Here is a 17,184-nt window from a genome sequence, read left to right on the forward strand (position 1 = left end):
ACACACAGTACACACAGGATATACAGTATGTCCAATATATACATACACGTACACCAGAAGGGTCGTGCGCATGCAAACAAGCACAGCGAGGAGCACAGGACACGCGCACCGAACGACATCACAGCGAGACGCCACCACAGGCCGGAGCAGGAGAAGGGGGGGGGGGGGGTGAGGGGGCGCGGGAGGAGGTGTTGAGACCCACCTATCAGAGAGGGAGTGCCTACTGTCTAGAGAGTACTGTCGGCTGGTCGGCCGGCTTGAGCCGGAGGCCGAGTCCAGATCGCTGCGGCCGTTGGTGGCGTTGGAGTCTAAGCTATCATAGTGTCTGGGCAGAAGGGAAGGGGGAAGGCAGGAGAGGAGGAGTGTGAGTAACAGACGCCACAACCCAGCCGCCAGGTGTGGTGTGACGCGGTGTGGAGTGGCGGTCGGGGGCACGCCACCCCACACCTCCATCTTCACAGGAGGAGCGGGCAAACCCTTCGCATAAAGACTTTGGCAAAGCCCAGCAGCCTGGTGCTGTGGGTTTAGCATCACACACCTGTCGAGGCTGAAGCACTTCTCTCTCTCTGTCTCTCTCCCTTTCTCTCTCTCTCTCTCTCTCTCTTTCACTCTAGGTCTCTTTCTCTCTAGATGCAAGGTTTTCATATCTGTCTGTGTGAGGTCTCTCTCTCTCTCTCTCTCTCTCTCTCTCTTTAGAGGTAAGTGTTGGCTGAGTTACCATCAGAGAAGCACCAAGTCTTTATGCGGCAATGCATCCCTGAACTTTGCCCTTTGGACAATGGATGGATACATTAAAAAATCTGTGTTTTTAACTGAAACACTGAATGCAAGCTACATGTAAAGGGGTTATATGATAGTGAAGGGGGATGTGGATGTTTCAAGACAAGTCATGTCCACCCCAACATGACACCTGTAACTCTCCACACCTGGCTTGTATACAATGGCTCCAACAGGCTTGTATACAGGGACGGGGAAGATCTCTCTGAGAAAGTTTCACAAGGCTTTTAGTAAATGCACAGTGGAAACAACATGAAACCAAACAAACAAAAAGAACAGTCAACGTGTTGTGCTATGAGCACACACAGAAGTGTGTGTTGTTGTCACTGAGCAATTCTCACTGTAACATGGGTGAAGCAAAAATAGAAGAGTACAATCTGCAACGCAGCAAACATTGTGTGTCAGAAACTGAGTACTGGGCAAGGCTGGGGTGGTCTGTACCTCATGGCTCTCTGATTGTCGTAGTCGAACTCGTGCGTGTCGTGGTAGCGCGAGCCGTGGGAGCCGTGGCGGATGGGGTACTGGTGCACAGAGGCGTTGGGCTGCGACGTCGTGTAATAGGGAGGCAGGATGCTGTTGCTCGTCTCGCTGCGGTAGTCACTGTCTCTGTCGTCCAGTGCGCTGTCTGGGTCATCAGCTGCGTAGCGAGAAGGAGGAAGGAAATGCAACTCAGAGAGCCAAGCTCAGACCGAACTCCCTGGTTCTCGTCCCTGTGTCAAAGTGACTAGTGTAGTGCTCATATTGAATTTGGGGAACTTTTTTATGGAGCTGTAGCTCTTAGTCAGCCTTGAGGTGAGGCAAGGAGAACCATATGTCAGAAGTCACCGTGCACCATTCAACAAGCACGGGAGACTGATCAGAGACTAGTTTGTCTGTTTTATGTGTTTGGTCAGTATGGCAGGTACTCACTCTGTTGGTCCCCCCAGAGGCTCCAATTGCCTGAAAGGACAAAGAGGTGTAGGTCAGCAAATCATTAGTACTGTATATTCAGCAGCGGGCAGTTAGTCACCCCACGATGGAATGAGTTACAATAAATAATGGCACTGAAAACGCCTCCCAATATGACTCAGGAGGAAATGTGAGCCATGTGCTGGTGCTGATGGAGTGTATGTGTGTGTGTGTGTGTGTGTGTGTGTGTGTGTGCGTGTGCGTGTGCGTGTGCGTGTGCGTGTGCGTGTGTGTGTGTGGGGTGGGGGCAGAATGACTTTGTGGTTCAGGTTGGGGAGATTAGCGCGTTGCCTTGTCGAAGCAGGGTGACTGTAAGTCATGCTTGGCAGGTTGGCAGGTGGCTGCAGCCAGCATGGCCTACGTGCCCATGCTGGCCTACGTCAAGTCGTCGGTCTGCTCGGCCCCATCTTTCACCGACCACAGGCACGTGCCCTGGCCCATCTATCTCACCCATAAATACTGCACTGCTGAACCACTCACAACAGGAGCTGCTCTGACACAGTGAGGTCGTTATGACCGCCTCTCATTTTGATTTCCTACCTGTCGTCTCACTACTCGCTGCCTGTTGGTGATATAGAGGTAAGTGTGGCTCAAAAGAGTAAGAAAGTTCAAACTACTCACAGCACTGAGTCGAGGGCACTGGCAGTGGTCTCTCGTGTGTCTCCTGGTAAGTGTACTGCAAGACCCCCCCCCCCCCACAAAAAAAAGCACACATCAGAAACACATCAGAATACAACCACAATCACCACAACTTCAAACCAGGAAGACAATGATCCCTCAACTTTATTCAAGTTTAGTTTTTTTTTTTCCTGAGTGAGTTTTCAAGGAGAGTCTACAATTAAAGACACGAGAGTGCCTTGTGGCAGTGCGGTGAGGTTTAAACACAAGAAAGAGGGGTGCAGTGCAGTGCAGTAGGGAAGGGAAGGGAAACTGGCTTACATCCTGGTCCCTCATGGCATTGAGCTGCTCCAGTTTCTTGGCCCAGTAGCGCGCCTCATCCTCTGGAATGTCTGAGAGAAGGGAGAGCAGACACTGAAGGACAGATCATACATCTCCAATCATCTCTGTTTGTTTGTTTAATAATAATAATAATAATAATAATAATAATAATAATAATAATAATAATAAGTTACATTTATATAGCACCTTTCTCAACACTCGATTTACAGAACTCAAAACAAGAGCAAAAAATGTTTAATCATATCAAACGAACTTGCATTACATTAATATTCCTATTTGTCCATATATGTTATATTACACACACAACTATTTTAAGTTAGTTAGTCATTTGATAAAAAAAAATCACCACAGTCTCACCTAATGGCAGTTCGAAGCGTGTGTCCAGGAGAACGCGGTGGAACGTGGGGTCTTTGGTGCCACAGATCTCATTTTCTGCCATGATCACCTGGGAGTCCAAGGTCAGCCACTGCCCCGGGCCCTCCTGGCAGACAGACACAGTCCAAACAGAGAGTGAGACTCCAAGTCTCTGAGGTCACACCACAGAGCCGCAGCTTGACAAGGAAATAGAGACCTGCCACAGCCATCACCATCCCACGGGAGGGCAGGCAGCAATATCAAACAGAGAGCTTTCTCAATAACACAGAACGTGTCTATGTGGACCGGCCGTGTCTCAATTTCATAGGTAGATGCAACAAACAGATCTAGATTACAGAAAAACAGGGATACTGTGATGAAAATGTGAAGGAATTAGAGAGTTTATGTAGAGAGTTATTATATAAGATGGCACACATTTCTATATATCTCAGTTCTCTAATTAAAATGTGCCAAAACACATGAACATAAACCCATAAATAGAGGAAAGCTAGATTTTGTTCTGCCTTTCTTGCTCCATTCATGCCAGAAAACGTGAAACAACACAAGCACACACACACACAGACATACACGCAGACATGCACACACACACACACACACACACACACACACACACACACACACACACACACACACACACACTGACATATACCCACACACAAACACACACACACAGACTTTGACACACATACAGTAGCTCACAAAATCTACTGGGTGGATATAGCTATAGATTAGATAGATAGATAGATGATAGATAGATACTTTATTGATACCAAGGGGGAAATTAAAGATTAGACAAGAATGATTAATTCAAGATTAGTCGATATGCTGAAGGGGGTCTATAAAACGACACCATGTGGACGGCTGAGGAGGAAGAGGGGCCATCTGTACCTCGTTGGACTGGCGAATGCTGCGGAGAGGGATCCACAGGGTGCCCACCATGGTGTCCCAGATCAGGCCTTTGTTCCACACCTCAACAGTCAGGCCCAGCTCCAGACGGTTGATCTCACTGAGGACGACAGAGAGAGCCAAATCCTCAAGAAACAACATCAACAACAATAACAAAACTACAAAAATTATATATTTTTTTTAAAAAAAGATACAGAAGGATAAGGAGGAAAAAGAAGGATTGTTTGTTGGGATATGCCATCTGTCATGTCTCAGAAATAAGGGATAATCTAGTGCAATGGTCAAAAATATCCCACTGCCCAGGGAAAGGTTATTCAGTCAGTCACTGAATGCAATGACGCGCGTGACTGGGCGACATGATGTCTGCAGAGATTTGATACAAATACACTGAATAAGAGATAAAAGCAATGAATAAGAAAGAGATACAAAAAAAGAATTCAGTCAATACGATCTGAGCATTGTGGGCTTCTCTAATAACTCACTGCAGGAAACTGTCTACAGACACAAAGTCTAGGCCAACCTCTGCAGAGGCAGTGTTTACAATAGACCCACACTACATGTTCCCATAGAGACATATAAGAACTATTATTTACCCAATAGGGTTACAGCACAGAGCTGCAGGATTCTGAATAGATGTTCAGCCATTTGAAAAGCACTGGAAAGACCGGGCGTGTAAGAATGAGTCTAACAGAGCGTGTACTCTCTGGATCTCAGTTGGGGCTGTCTCCTTGCCCACCTGAGACAAGGAAGGACTCCAGAGATAATGAGGTCAAAATATTACTGGTACATGATTCACAATGGCCCTGCTTAGTTTCATAACACTGAGGGGAAAGAGAATGGATGTGTGTGTGTGTGTGTGTGTGTGCGTGCGTGCGTGCGTGCGTGCGTGCGTGCGTGCGTGCGTGCGTGCGTGCGTGAGTGCGTGCGTGCGTGTTTGTGTGCGTGTGTGTGTGTGTTTGTGTGCATGTGTGTGTGTGTGTATGAGAGAGTGTGAGAGAGCTGAGTGCACTCTGAAACAGAGCCATTTGGGAGAGTCTGACACGTCCCTACGGGGAAGCCCAAAGGCTGGGCCACAATGACTCTGCACTTCCCTTCCACTGATAACTACCCCTCTGGATGACACAGTGGGGCGAAGGGGCATGGCCATGTGTCAAGAGCAGCAAGAAGAGGGGTAGGAGGAGGTAGAGAAGGAGGAGGTGGAAGAAGAGGAAGATGAGAAAAAGGAGGAGGAGGAGGAGGAGGGGGAAGAGGAGGAGGAGGAGAGGGGAGACGAAGAAGATGAGGAGGAGGAGGAGGAGGAGGAAGAAGACTCACAACATGAAGTCCTGCTCCCAGCATGGCTGGCTGCCACGCACGGCGATAGTGGTGCTCTTCACATTCTGCACCTTCAGTGTCACGTAGGTGTTGAATTTTTCTGTGAAATCAGTAAAATGCAAACAAGTGGTCAGGAGGTACGGGGCAGGAGAGGTCAGCTATTTGGAGAATCATGAACAACAGGGCATGCTTATGCCAATACAGATATTAAGTGAAATAGCAGAGGTTCCATGCAGTTCCTTACCTTGAGGTCCATCAAGCTTGGCTTTCTTCACTGAGAGAGAGAGAGAGAGAGAGAGAGAGAGACAGAGAGAGAGAGAGACAGAGACAGAGAGAGATACAGAGAAGGATTATTAGAGGGTTTCGAAGAGTTGTTGAGACCACATTGATTCAATTCACTTCTAAAGCTAACAAAGCCTGAAAGTATTTCAAAAGTGCTTGTCGAATGTGTTTAATCTTCCTGTGTTAGACTGGAGAGTCCTTTGGGACTGCACCTCTGTAAGAGCCTGCAGCAGCTATTCGTCAAGAGTTATTTCCCTGTTTTACCTTACCTCACTCCGCTCATGTTCCTCTGTTAAATCCAATGAATATTATTTCCAGCAAGTTACTTCAAACCTACTCGAGCAATGACTATGTGCAGTATTGTGTAACAAGTAGTCAGGATGGACAGCCTATTGTCACATGAAGCACAACATATTTAATGGATGAATACTAAGATCTCAACAGCAAACGCGGATGTGACAATCTATTACACTTTCTAGATGTCTGTAGATGTGAGTTAGACTTTAGACTGATATCTACAGGATGCAAGATAAACAAAATAATAAAAAGGAAACAATTAGCCTAAGCTATCGAAGTCTCCAACTGGGTAGCTTTTGCCCAGCAACTTCTTTGGTTGATGACCATAGCGTGTCTTAATCTGGGTATGTCTACAAGCTTGCCTGCCACTTTCATAAATCAAGTGGCTGACAGAGGAGTGGTAGTATTCCTGAAAAACAGAAACTCTGGGGTTGGTGGCTATGGTGTCTGTTCCTTTTGGGGACATCGGCTGGCTCGCTGCACCACCGTGACTTTTTAAAGCCTCTCCGACGTTGCCGGGCCATTCATAATTCATGAACGCAGGGGCTCAGTCAAAAGCAAGCAGCATCCCCCCGTTAAGGGCCCATTAAAATTCAAAGCTCCGGTCTTAATCCCTTCCAACGCCTCCTCTAACTCCAGCATAGCAGCTGTGGTTCCAAACATAAGCAGCATGTTGATCATCCTTGGCTTTCCTTGCACCATACATTTCCATACATACACAGGCTGCTGTCTTGGGCAATGCGAAATAAACAAGCCCTTAACATCTCTAATATTGGCTGCTGCTTGTGAAAAGGGGGCAGCTAGTTCAAGGACTGGTCTATCAGCCTTCATGCTATCATGCCAATGGAGTGATGTGAATGTGTGTTGATATGCACAAGAGAAACTATCACAGCGACGCTAAAGGGACTGTGAGGGGAATGCATGGTGTGTGTGTCTTTGCACTGCCTCACAGAGGCAGATGAGATGCTTGAGTGTGTGTGTGTGTGTGTGTGTGTGTGTGTGTGTGTGTGTGTGTGTGTGTGTGTGTGCGTGTGTGTGTGTGTGCAATGCATGTGTGTGTATGGGAGAGCAGACTGGAGATAGGAGCGGCTGATTCGCCGAACGCTCTCACACCACTGTCATTCCCCAAGGCACCGTTTCAGATGAACATGCAGAGACTGCGGAGACCAAAACAAAGGCCCCGTCCAATCGCAGTGACTTGCACACCGCAGATCTGATGGATCCACGACAGGGACCAGCTGAGGGGTCAGAGAGCCAGCAGCTGCCCACTGCATGTGCCCGGTTCCTCCTCCGTATCCCTGCTGCCTCCATCTCTGGTTAATTCTGCCTAGGCATACACCCCTCTTCCTCTCTTTCTCTTCCTCTCACTGCTTCCCTCACCACCCTCTTTCTCTCCCACTTTATCTCTCTCTCCCTCTCACTACTAGCCTCACCACCCTCTCTCTCTCACCCTCCCTCTATCTCTCTCTCCTATTCTCTATCTCTCTCTCTCTCTCATCACTACCCCCGTCTGCCTCTGCCAGAATTCTCTTTCTCTCTCTTGAGATCTCTCTCTTTCTTTCACAACTACCCCCGCCAGCCTCTGCCTGGATTCTCTCTCTCTCTCTCTCTCTCTCATCCCTCTCTCCTCCACACATCCTCCTGCCATGTGGCTAGTGCGCACGTGTGCTGGCTTTCTATCTCTTTCCCTCCCGCTCCATTAATCTCACTGTGCAGCCGAGCGCAGGCAGGGCGCGCTGCATCCCCCCCGCTAAAAATAACCACTTCACTGTGACAGAGGAGTCTAGGGGGAAGACAGAAGGGGGGGTCTATGTGTGTGTATGTGTGTGTGTACAGGGAAGGGAAGGACTTCTGTGTTGTGTGTATAAGGAAGGAAAGAAAGGGAGATTCTGCATTTGTGCATGTGGGTTAATGGGAGAGGGTGTTGAGGGTTTTGCGTATCAGTGTAATAATAAAAAGGAAGAGGGGGGGGGGGGGGGTGATATTATGTGTATTTCTGTGCATGTGAGTATGTATGGGGAGGGGGGGGGGGGTTCTGTTGAGGGAGGTCTGCTGTATAGATTTTTACATGTATGGTATGATTGATTGGGTGTGTCTGTGTGTCTGTGTGTGTTTTGTATTTTTGTGACTACAGAGAATGTATTCGTGTACAAGGGGGTCTACTGACAGCACTAAGGGACACTATTAAAACAGCTTCTGACTGATGACAGCTCATTATAAAATGCATGAGTAAAAAGTCAAAACACACATAGATGCACACATGCATACACACCCCCGCTACAACGCAAACCCTCTACTGAGATCTTGGTCTGCAAATTAATTAGCTCTAGGGTCAATGTGTGCAATATAAAACTGAGGCACAGAGGTACCGTTCACTGGCTTGTTTTCAGAGAAATCTCCCTTGCACTCTCACATCGCATTTCAAAGCAGCACAGAGGAGCCACAGTCAAAGAAACGCTCTCCACTGCTTTTTCAGCCATTAGACAGACAGTCGATGGCAAACAGAGATGGGAAAACCAGCTTGAGAAAGTAAAAGACCTACAACGTTTGTTCCAACGTTTACTACCCTAATAACGCTGGTTCTTATTAGCTCAACTTTTCTGACAGGTAGATCAGCTAATCAGTGAATTACTCATAGGTGCACAGGTGGTAGGACTTTCACTTTTTAAAGCTGGGATTCCCACCTCTGAGGGCAAACACAGGAGTGAAAAAGACCAATATCGGCAGGGAGGGGAGGGGCGTGTATGTTCATTAATCACTATTTTCTATATCCCATTAAAACTGAAATCCAACCACCGCTAAAATATGGAGGTGTCATTTTATTGTGCAAACTGAATACATCATGACAGAAAATCAATAAAACAACACCTGCATAATTCAACAAGACAAAACAAACAAAACATACATGCAGTATGTTTTCAATTATTTAGCAGGAAAAGGGCTTTAGGAAAATCTATTGCACAACAGATGTAAATTAATGTAATGCAATACCAGATATTATGATGTCGAATAACAAATCTCAAAGCCTGTAGCAGTTAAGCGCAATACATCATTACGAAAACACTTAAAGTGCTGCTACTTCTCATGATGTCTGAAACAACTCTATCTAAGCCACTGTTTCATTTTGCATGGCCATTTCAGCCTACTAAGAACCACTTCTGATTGAATATATCTTAATTCTAATTCTCTCTTTTCTAACCTAGGTCAGATATACGCCTTGTATCTGTTTTGAAAGAAACCAAGAATACAGTTGATTCTAAAATAATTACGGTCCTTGATTATGCGATTGAAAAAAACATGGCATTGTAAACATATGCTTGGACAGTAGGCTACTATGTAGTTGTTCCCAAATAAATTTATTTCACTGCGAGTAAGACACAAAAATGAAACTGATTGCTGCTAAAAATGCAGAGTAATCCATCACCCACCACAGTCAACCCACAGCAATAACCACTGATGCAACATCAGCTTACCCCGCTGTCAAATGTCAAATGGTCTATGAAGCAAATAACAATCAAACACTGCAATATGAAATGTAACACACAGCAAGGTACGAGAGGAAAAGCTGAGAAGTAAAAGTGCTCAGTACAGCTTCTCTGCATCATGTTGTATTCCTGAAATATTAGACATACGTGTAGATATAAAGCATGGTTAAGATGAACTGTATATGGATATATAGCATGTTAAGATGAACTGTATAGATATAGCATGGTTAAGCTGAACTGTATCGAACTGTGCTGCTCCATGCTCCCAGCTGTTACTCTTACTTCTGTAATATTATCTAACCAGCAGCCCACATGCAACACTGGCTGGCACAAGAGCACATTAAACACGATTACAGGCCTGTGGCCAGGCAGAGAGCGTGGCCAACTGTCTGGCCATATCCCACTAATGTGGGATACAGTCCACAGCACAGTCCCTTACATCTGTGCAGGCTGAGCTACGTTAGCCTGCAAGGAGCCATCCCTGCCTTGACACACACCCACACACCCACTGTCACTTTTTCGGGTGCCAGGGACAAAAAGGAAAAAGCACAGCCCTGCCTATTTAATTACAGCGTGGCAGCAGACATGATGCCATGAGGTCTAGGGTGAACGTGTGGGTGTGCAGAGATCGTGCGTGGTGTTAGTTCACAGTATGGAGAAAGCACGATCCAAAAAACTTTTTTTGTCAATCACAGTCTGATGCAAAGTGCTCTCTCTCTCTCTCTCTCTCTCTTTCTCTCTCTCTCGATTAAATGGACCAGCACAAATGTGTACAGGATGACAGCAGGGAGAGAGAATGAACTTCACCACCGGCTCATGAAATGATGTGAGCAATTAGGAAGCATATTAGAAAATGCAGCAAGTACAAAGCCTTATAACACATGCATTTGTGTATGGAATATGGAGGGACTTGATAATTATGGAAAATCATTATCATTACAAAATGATTACAGACAACACAACATTGGATGAAGTATTCAATTAGGTCTACCCATTAAACATCTTTGGAAGGCAGTCACTAACAGGAGTAGAAGCAGGTCCCTACAGTGGAAAAATCAGCAAACAAGGATTTTATATGCACATAGCCTGCTGCCCGAGCTTAGTATATAGTCCCAGTTCCTTCAAGCACTTCTCTTTGGAAACGGCGGAGAAAGCTGAACTGCACCCACCCCTAAGCTGTCAAAGCTTCCGCTCACCCGCGTCTCAAGACCCGGGCTAATGTGCAAGACGGTGATACAATAGCTTGCCTGCTTACATAGATAAGAATATTTGATTTATACTTATGTTCGTGTCGTGACATGTTCTGAATATTCCATAGCTAGTAAATAACCTACATAATAAAATGAATCACAGCAGATTGTCACATTGCCATTTGAATCGTCAATAAGGGATAGGCTATATGGAAGCTTAAAACGAGATGCAAGTGGTATGGGCATATTAGTATAGAGAAACAGAGACAACATAGTAGTAAATTGCAAATTGGTATCAGAAGACCCCCCACTAGATAGTCACACACACACACCCTCTGTAGTAAAAGCATCTGGTTCACTTACCTCCAACACACAGCAGTGACATCTCTTTAAATGACAACGAATTCTGAAGGTTGTCCACTGCCAACAAGCCGTTGTCTGAATTGGGGATACACTGTCAACAAGCCGTTGTCTGAATTGGGGATAGATATTTATTATCAGCAATATTTTCTTCCTCAAGATTTACCGTGGAGGGGTCGGGGTGATGCTGCTTGTGCTGTTCTTGGCTATTCTATCCAAGACGAAAAAACACAAATCGAGAAAAATACTACAGCTTGTCTATTGGACAGTGTCTCTCTTAGCTACTCGTCGCTCACCCTGACTCTTTGTTATGGACAAACATTTGATGATTAGCTTCTTTTTTCAGCTTGCCGCGACCCGAACTACAGCCATCTTGTTCAGCACCGCCGTTATGAGGACAGTTACAAACGTGACGTCACGTTAAAGATGAACGGCGGTGCTCAGCTTGAATCAGCTGACTGTGGGGCGAGCCTCTCCCTGTGTGGCCTTTAACCCTGAAAGCTACCTCCTGAAAACGAACCTGTAGATTATAATATCGAACAAAACATTTGTAGATGATTGTATTCAGTTTGAATAAGAGGGTGAGGACAATATGAGAATAATATAATATAAAGGAGAATGGCTGACTGTCAAGTTATCTACATTATATGGCTATGTTATAATAAACATCATGAAGACTGTTACAGCCATATGCATTCAACAAAATGCAGTGTTGAATGCATAATTTTTGCATTATTCTTCGACAAAATGTTTTCTTCCAATAAGGCCTGTGGAATGTCAGAGCACCTTTGTTTCCTTTTACTTTCAAACGTTTGGGGTTTAGGCTACCAGAGCTCTGGGCTTTACCAGGGACTTAACTGCACAGACAGCTTTCTAAATCCATCATGAAGACATCTCAAACGGCAAATCTGAAACTCCACTACCCTCTAGTGGAAAACCGTGTGTTGTCGTGCAATATAACAAAATGATTCTTTAAAAATATCAAAGTCTACCAAAGTCAACACAGACATTTAATAATTAAAGACAGCTGGGACAGAATTCCCTCTTTCCACTAGAATGAATGAACACTACTCATGACTGATCCTTAACAAAGACAAGTGATGCAAGTCAAAGGCAGTCTCTACAACTGGTTTATCATGTTATAATAATAATCACAATCAAAGGTTTACATGGAGGATTATTGGAATAACTCACAAGATAGGATTTCTGTTTAATTAAAACTGAAAGGTCATTTGCAAGTGAGATGCCCTCTGGTGGAAGCTAATATGCACATGTAAAATAACCCAAACCCCACATTTAAAGGTGCAGTCAGAGATTTTGCAGGAAGTTGCATTTGTTTGTGTTTATGTTTATATTTAAATTTATTAGTGCAGGTTTTCAGAGCAGATGGTCGTGAGATGATTGCTGAATGTGACAAAAGATGTTATGGGTTTGAAATTGCGTAAAATCTGACTGAACCATTAAATGTGCTCTTTTTTGAAGATTAATCAACACAGATGTCATTTAATGACAATGATGTGTCCTTGTGAGTGAATTTGAGGTTGGAGGTGGAATCTATTTGTATTTTTTTGTGAGAAGAAGAACAAATCTTCTCAGTGAAAAAGAGAATTCTGTCAAAATACAAAATACTGATACGGAAGATTGCATCACCAGATGCTAGAGATGAACATGCAGGCGGTGGAATAAAGGATTTTTTTCGTTGCCAATTTCACTTGTTTGACTTAATTTAACTCACTGACACTGATGAATGAGGGTAAACATGTGAACATGAAGAACCAGTGCAAAGACTATGCACTTTGTTGTACAATAAATAATTGTCCACTGCCAACTGGTTTTCTCAATTTCTCAAATTACTGGTTTTCTCAATTTTAGGGGGTATTTCTTCTTTCTTGAGTTAAAAAGATTTTGTGATGCACATAGATCAACCTATGTTTATGTTTAAGTTTCTTAGCAGATGCTTTTGATCTTTTCAGATACTAAGAATTAATTAGTTACAAGGCAAACAGATGAGTACATTAAGACCGAATCGATGTATTGATGCTTTCATTATCGTGGGCAACATAACAGTAGCCTAAGCTACCAGTGACCATATAGAATGAATCTGTGTTTCCCATCACTAATAGTTCTCATTGGGCTATTGAAGGAGAAATTTTGGATTACTAACAAATCTTACGAAATAGAAGTGATTAACATTTCATTTTCTTATTCTGTGTATGCTTTCTATTCAATAGGCCTGTGCATCAACTTTGCTTTGTCTGTCATTTGCTCTCTCCATGTCATGACTTTCTAATAAAGGTCATGCGACCCCTTTTGTCATGAGTTAAGGGTATTCTGCCTGAGGCAGTAATATTAGGAATATCCCAACAGGAAAGAGACTATGGCAAGAAAATGCTGAACTATGTATAGGCCTATGTATTGTATTGACCAATTATCTTACTTACTTGAGTAGCCACATGACTTGTGTATGGCGTATGGGTCACATGCTATATCCAACAAGTGTCTATGTATTGTTGTGTTTCTGCATGTATGAGGAGTTTTGGAAAAGAACATTGTACTCATGAGATTTGTATTACTAACGTGTATAAGATAGGACCTCGCCCTAGAGAACTTTGAGTAGTGTTACTGCAACGTGCTGTTGCTAGTGACCTGCTCCCGGTATTGTCAAGTCAGTTTTATTTTTAAAGCGCATTTAACATGCACATAGTGCAACCCAAAGCGCTCCAACAAACAAGACACATAACAAGACAAACGATGCCGGATGGAGCGGCGTAGTCGCCAGCGTGCCCATGACATCAAGACATGACAAATACATTTAAAAAATAACAAATACAAAAAATGCTGGACGGAGCGGCGTAGTCACCAGCGTACCCGTGACACCAAGACATATAAGACAAAGGTATTGTGAATAAACCTGCAGTGTTTTCTCACACCTGAGTGTGCCTGGAGATTTTTGACAACACTATGTTAAAGGTAGGCCTATACTATGCAGGTTCAGGTATTTTTGGCTACTGTAGCACTCCCTGAGGCCAGGCTACGCTCCCTCTAGAGTCACGGTGTGTTTATTTACTCTGCCCTTGTAAATAGCCTCCTTCTCGTGGCTTTTTCGCCCTGTACACAATGAAAATGCTTTTGTTGTGGAGGTGAAGGATTAACAACAGGCAAAAACTATCTCCAAAGATATGTAATATCTACTGACACATAATGTTTCATGATTCTGGTGAGATGTCTTCAGGCTGCTATTCTTAAAGGGACACCAGGCAAGCCTGATGTTTTTTCTCTACGAAATTCCCCCTCGCTCGTCTGAAGCTCTTTTTCTTTTCTTTGCGTCTTCCGTCAAGGGTTTTCGCTGCTTCTTCGCCGGCTCTGCCATTATACACACGTTTGCAACAATCTCTAGCGTTTTGTTAGCCTGCCTCTGTGCTGTAAACTGATCCTGCTTCGGTCGGCGGGTAGGATACACCGAACTTGCAAGTGGGATATTCTTCCTACAGTAAGTAGGGGCGGGCGAGAGAGCCTTCATTCTCCCTGTAATGAGTCATTTAACCATATACCGACTTACGAAGATGATTAATTAACACGAAAACGTTGCCTGGTGTCCCTTTAAAGTGGCTGGTTCTCTCGTTAGTGACTCACTACGGCTGTGCTGTATTCTAGGAGAACGATTCCCCTACAAGTTTGTTTACTATCAAATTGGCTTCATAAAGGTTATATTATGGTGAAAATTTTGCATAGTGTACCTTTAACGATGATCTGGCCCATCTAATCTAATGAATTTGATTCCCACAGGAGGATTAATCTAACAAAGTAGGCCTATAGATAGGCCTACAGTCGGCATAGTCATAATCATGGTTACCGCATGGTTATAGTGGAAGAGAGGGTTTCCCAACATAAACTATGTTTAGTTTATAAGATAAAAAAATTGCCCAATTGTATGCTGTTAGCATGTTTTTCCCCAACGTGGGGCAGGAACCTTTCTGCCGACTCTAAAATGTTGTAGAGTAATCCAAAACTTTGAAGGACTTGCACAAAATCCATAGCTCTTTCAGCTCTGATGTAATGAAAAATGCAAGACATTATTCAGATCATGTTCAGTATTATTCAGATCAGTATAATTTCCTCTGTCAGATCACAAATCATGTTTCCTTATCATTACAGAGGATTCATTACATACTATTTCCATACTGTGTTGCACACATTACTACCCACACATGTAATCTCGATTATGTAATCAAATTACAAAAATCAAGTAACTATAATCAGCCCAGATTACAATAAAAAAAAATGTGTCATCAGATTATAGTTACATTGTTGGGGATTACTTGATTACATTTTATCATGCAAACAATGCAACTTTTTTATGATAGCCTAACTAATGTTATAATTTGACAAGCAGCCCATTCATTTGTCCACTAGATGCCACTTTCATCCAATTACCTGTGTAGTTTCTTGAAAAAGAAAAAGGTTCAAATTAAAACCCAAGATGGAGCCGTCGACATCAACCAACTTCCAATCGGGAAAAATGTGTTCAGTACTTGGCCATAACTTTGAATTAAAAACAGTGGAAAATAAGAATGTCTAGGTCATGTGCAAGTTGTGTAAAAAGTAATCCTAAAGTAATCAAGACTACGTTACATGTTTTGGGTAATCCTATTACGTTACTGATTACAAAAAATGCCATGTAATCTGTAGTCAGTAAGGGATTACATTTCAAAGTAATTTGACCCAACCCTGACTGTAAAGATGCACACTCTCCAATAATTTCAATTTCTCATTCAAGCATTCATCAACCTCAATCACAAAGTGTTTATATTAGGGCTGTCAATTGATTAAAAAAAATAATCTAATTAATTACATACTCTGTGATTAATTAATCTAAATTAATCGCATATATAATTTTTACTGTGAAAGTATTTTAAATATTTTTTATTAATGACTTTTATTATTATTTTCACTGTTCAAATAATTGCCATAATAATCTATGATATGACCTAATATGCTGAGGAAATAAATTCAAAAGTGCTTAGGGAAGAAGTTTGTTTTCACATACAAGACATTTCAGGCCACAGATATAACCTAGGGCAGCGGTCCCCAACCACAGGCCCATAGCCTACGACATGAGTTTAAAAAAAAATGCATGCAAACTAAATTCAATTTAATTAGCAATAATGTCACGTTTTTACATGACATAGGCCTATATGCAGTTGTTTGATTGCAGGCATGTTTGCATTTTGCAAGGTCTATTTTCTTACGTCTGTCTGTCCCGCGCAGCCTCAGGTCAGCTCACATCACCTTCTTAGCGAACGGTAGTGTCACACAAAGTTAGCTAAACTGCTAGAATGAGCAACAAAAAACAAGCATCTTTAGCAGGTGACTGGCCAGAGTGTTTGAGTTGCGAGAGCCGCTGCAGAGATTTCTTACAGAAAAAAAATCACCGTTAGCTGCACATTTTAGTGATGAGGACTGGGTGTCAAAACTCGCTTACCTGTGTGACATATTCGGGTTGCTTAATGACCTCAACCTGTCACTCCCGGGGAGAGTGACGACTGTCTTTAAACTGGCAGATAAAGTCGCTGAATTTAAAGCCAAGCTTGATTTGGGGACGACGAGTGGACCGGGGTGTATTTGATATGTTCCAAACAGTAGGCTAGTGGGGTTTTTGGGAGAGACTGAGGCAGGGCCCTTTCTCTCGCAGCTGGTGCGCGATCACCTTGCTGCGCTTTCAAATGAGTTTGAGCGTTAGGCCTACTTCCCATCCTCCAAAGATCCACGGCAAACCAATGAGTGGGTCCGCAACCCATTTGTCAATATTGAATAGTCCTAACTTGTCAGCGCAGGAAGAAGAGCAGTTGATCAAAATTGCAAATGACGGTGGTCTTAAGAGTGTATATAAGGAAACCTCTCTGGCGGGTTTTTGGATCAAAACCAAAGCAGAATATCACGAGATAGCCGTAAAAGCGCTGAAAACGTTGCTACCATTTCCCACCACGTATCTATGCGAGGCCGGGTTTTCGGCAATGACTGCAACTAAGACCAAATTGCGCAATCGACTGGACATTTCAAACTCACTGAGGGTGTCACTGTTTTCCATCACCCCCAGATGGAACCTTCTTGTTGCAGGGAAACAAGCACAGGGCTCCCACTGATTATATTCGTAATGCACGTTTAGTTCCCATGTTTTGTTCCCATTTTGTTAAGCATGTTCACACTTATAGATGTAGCTTCAAGTTGTTTAATATTCATAGTTCATATTGTTCAATTTTCACTTCAAGTTCACGTTTTTCACATGTTTT

The 17,184-nt window shown here is 43.5% G+C and overlaps 1 protein-coding gene across 13 annotated transcripts in view; it reads right to left on the reverse strand.

Moving 5' to 3' along the window:
* unc13a (unc-13 homolog A (C. elegans)) overlaps window positions 1-11,297 on the reverse strand; it is a 44,170-nt gene extending 32,873 nt beyond the window's left edge. For 7 of the 13 annotated variants that reach the window (XM_042057366.1, XM_042057363.1, XM_042057365.1 and 4 more), the window contains exons 1-10: window positions 10,898-11,297; window positions 5,525-5,554; window positions 5,281-5,380; window positions 3,949-4,066; window positions 3,043-3,166; window positions 2,665-2,735; window positions 2,347-2,401; window positions 1,687-1,716; window positions 1,219-1,414; window positions 203-325 (exon numbers count right to left, since the gene is read on the reverse strand). In XM_042057366.1, coding sequence (XP_041913300.1) covers window positions 203-325; window positions 1,219-1,414; window positions 1,687-1,716; window positions 2,347-2,401; window positions 2,665-2,735; window positions 3,043-3,166; window positions 3,949-4,066; window positions 5,281-5,380; window positions 5,525-5,554; window positions 10,898-10,919 — 869 coding nt within the window. In that variant the 5' untranslated portion in view covers window positions 10,920-11,297. The remainder of the gene's footprint in view (window positions 1-202; window positions 326-1,218; window positions 1,415-1,686; window positions 1,717-2,346; window positions 2,402-2,664; window positions 2,736-3,042; window positions 3,167-3,948; window positions 4,067-5,280; window positions 5,381-5,524; window positions 5,555-10,897) is intronic. The other 6 variants (XM_042057371.1, XM_042057370.1, XM_042057368.1 and 3 more) reach the window with 2 other exon arrangements.
* Between the last annotated feature and the right edge of the window lie 5,887 nt (window positions 11,298-17,184).

Source organism: Alosa sapidissima, chromosome 12 (assembly GCF_018492685.1).
Source record: "Alosa sapidissima isolate fAloSap1 chromosome 12, fAloSap1.pri, whole genome shotgun sequence".
Classification (NCBI taxonomy): domain Eukaryota; kingdom Metazoa; phylum Chordata; class Actinopteri; order Clupeiformes; family Clupeidae; genus Alosa; species Alosa sapidissima.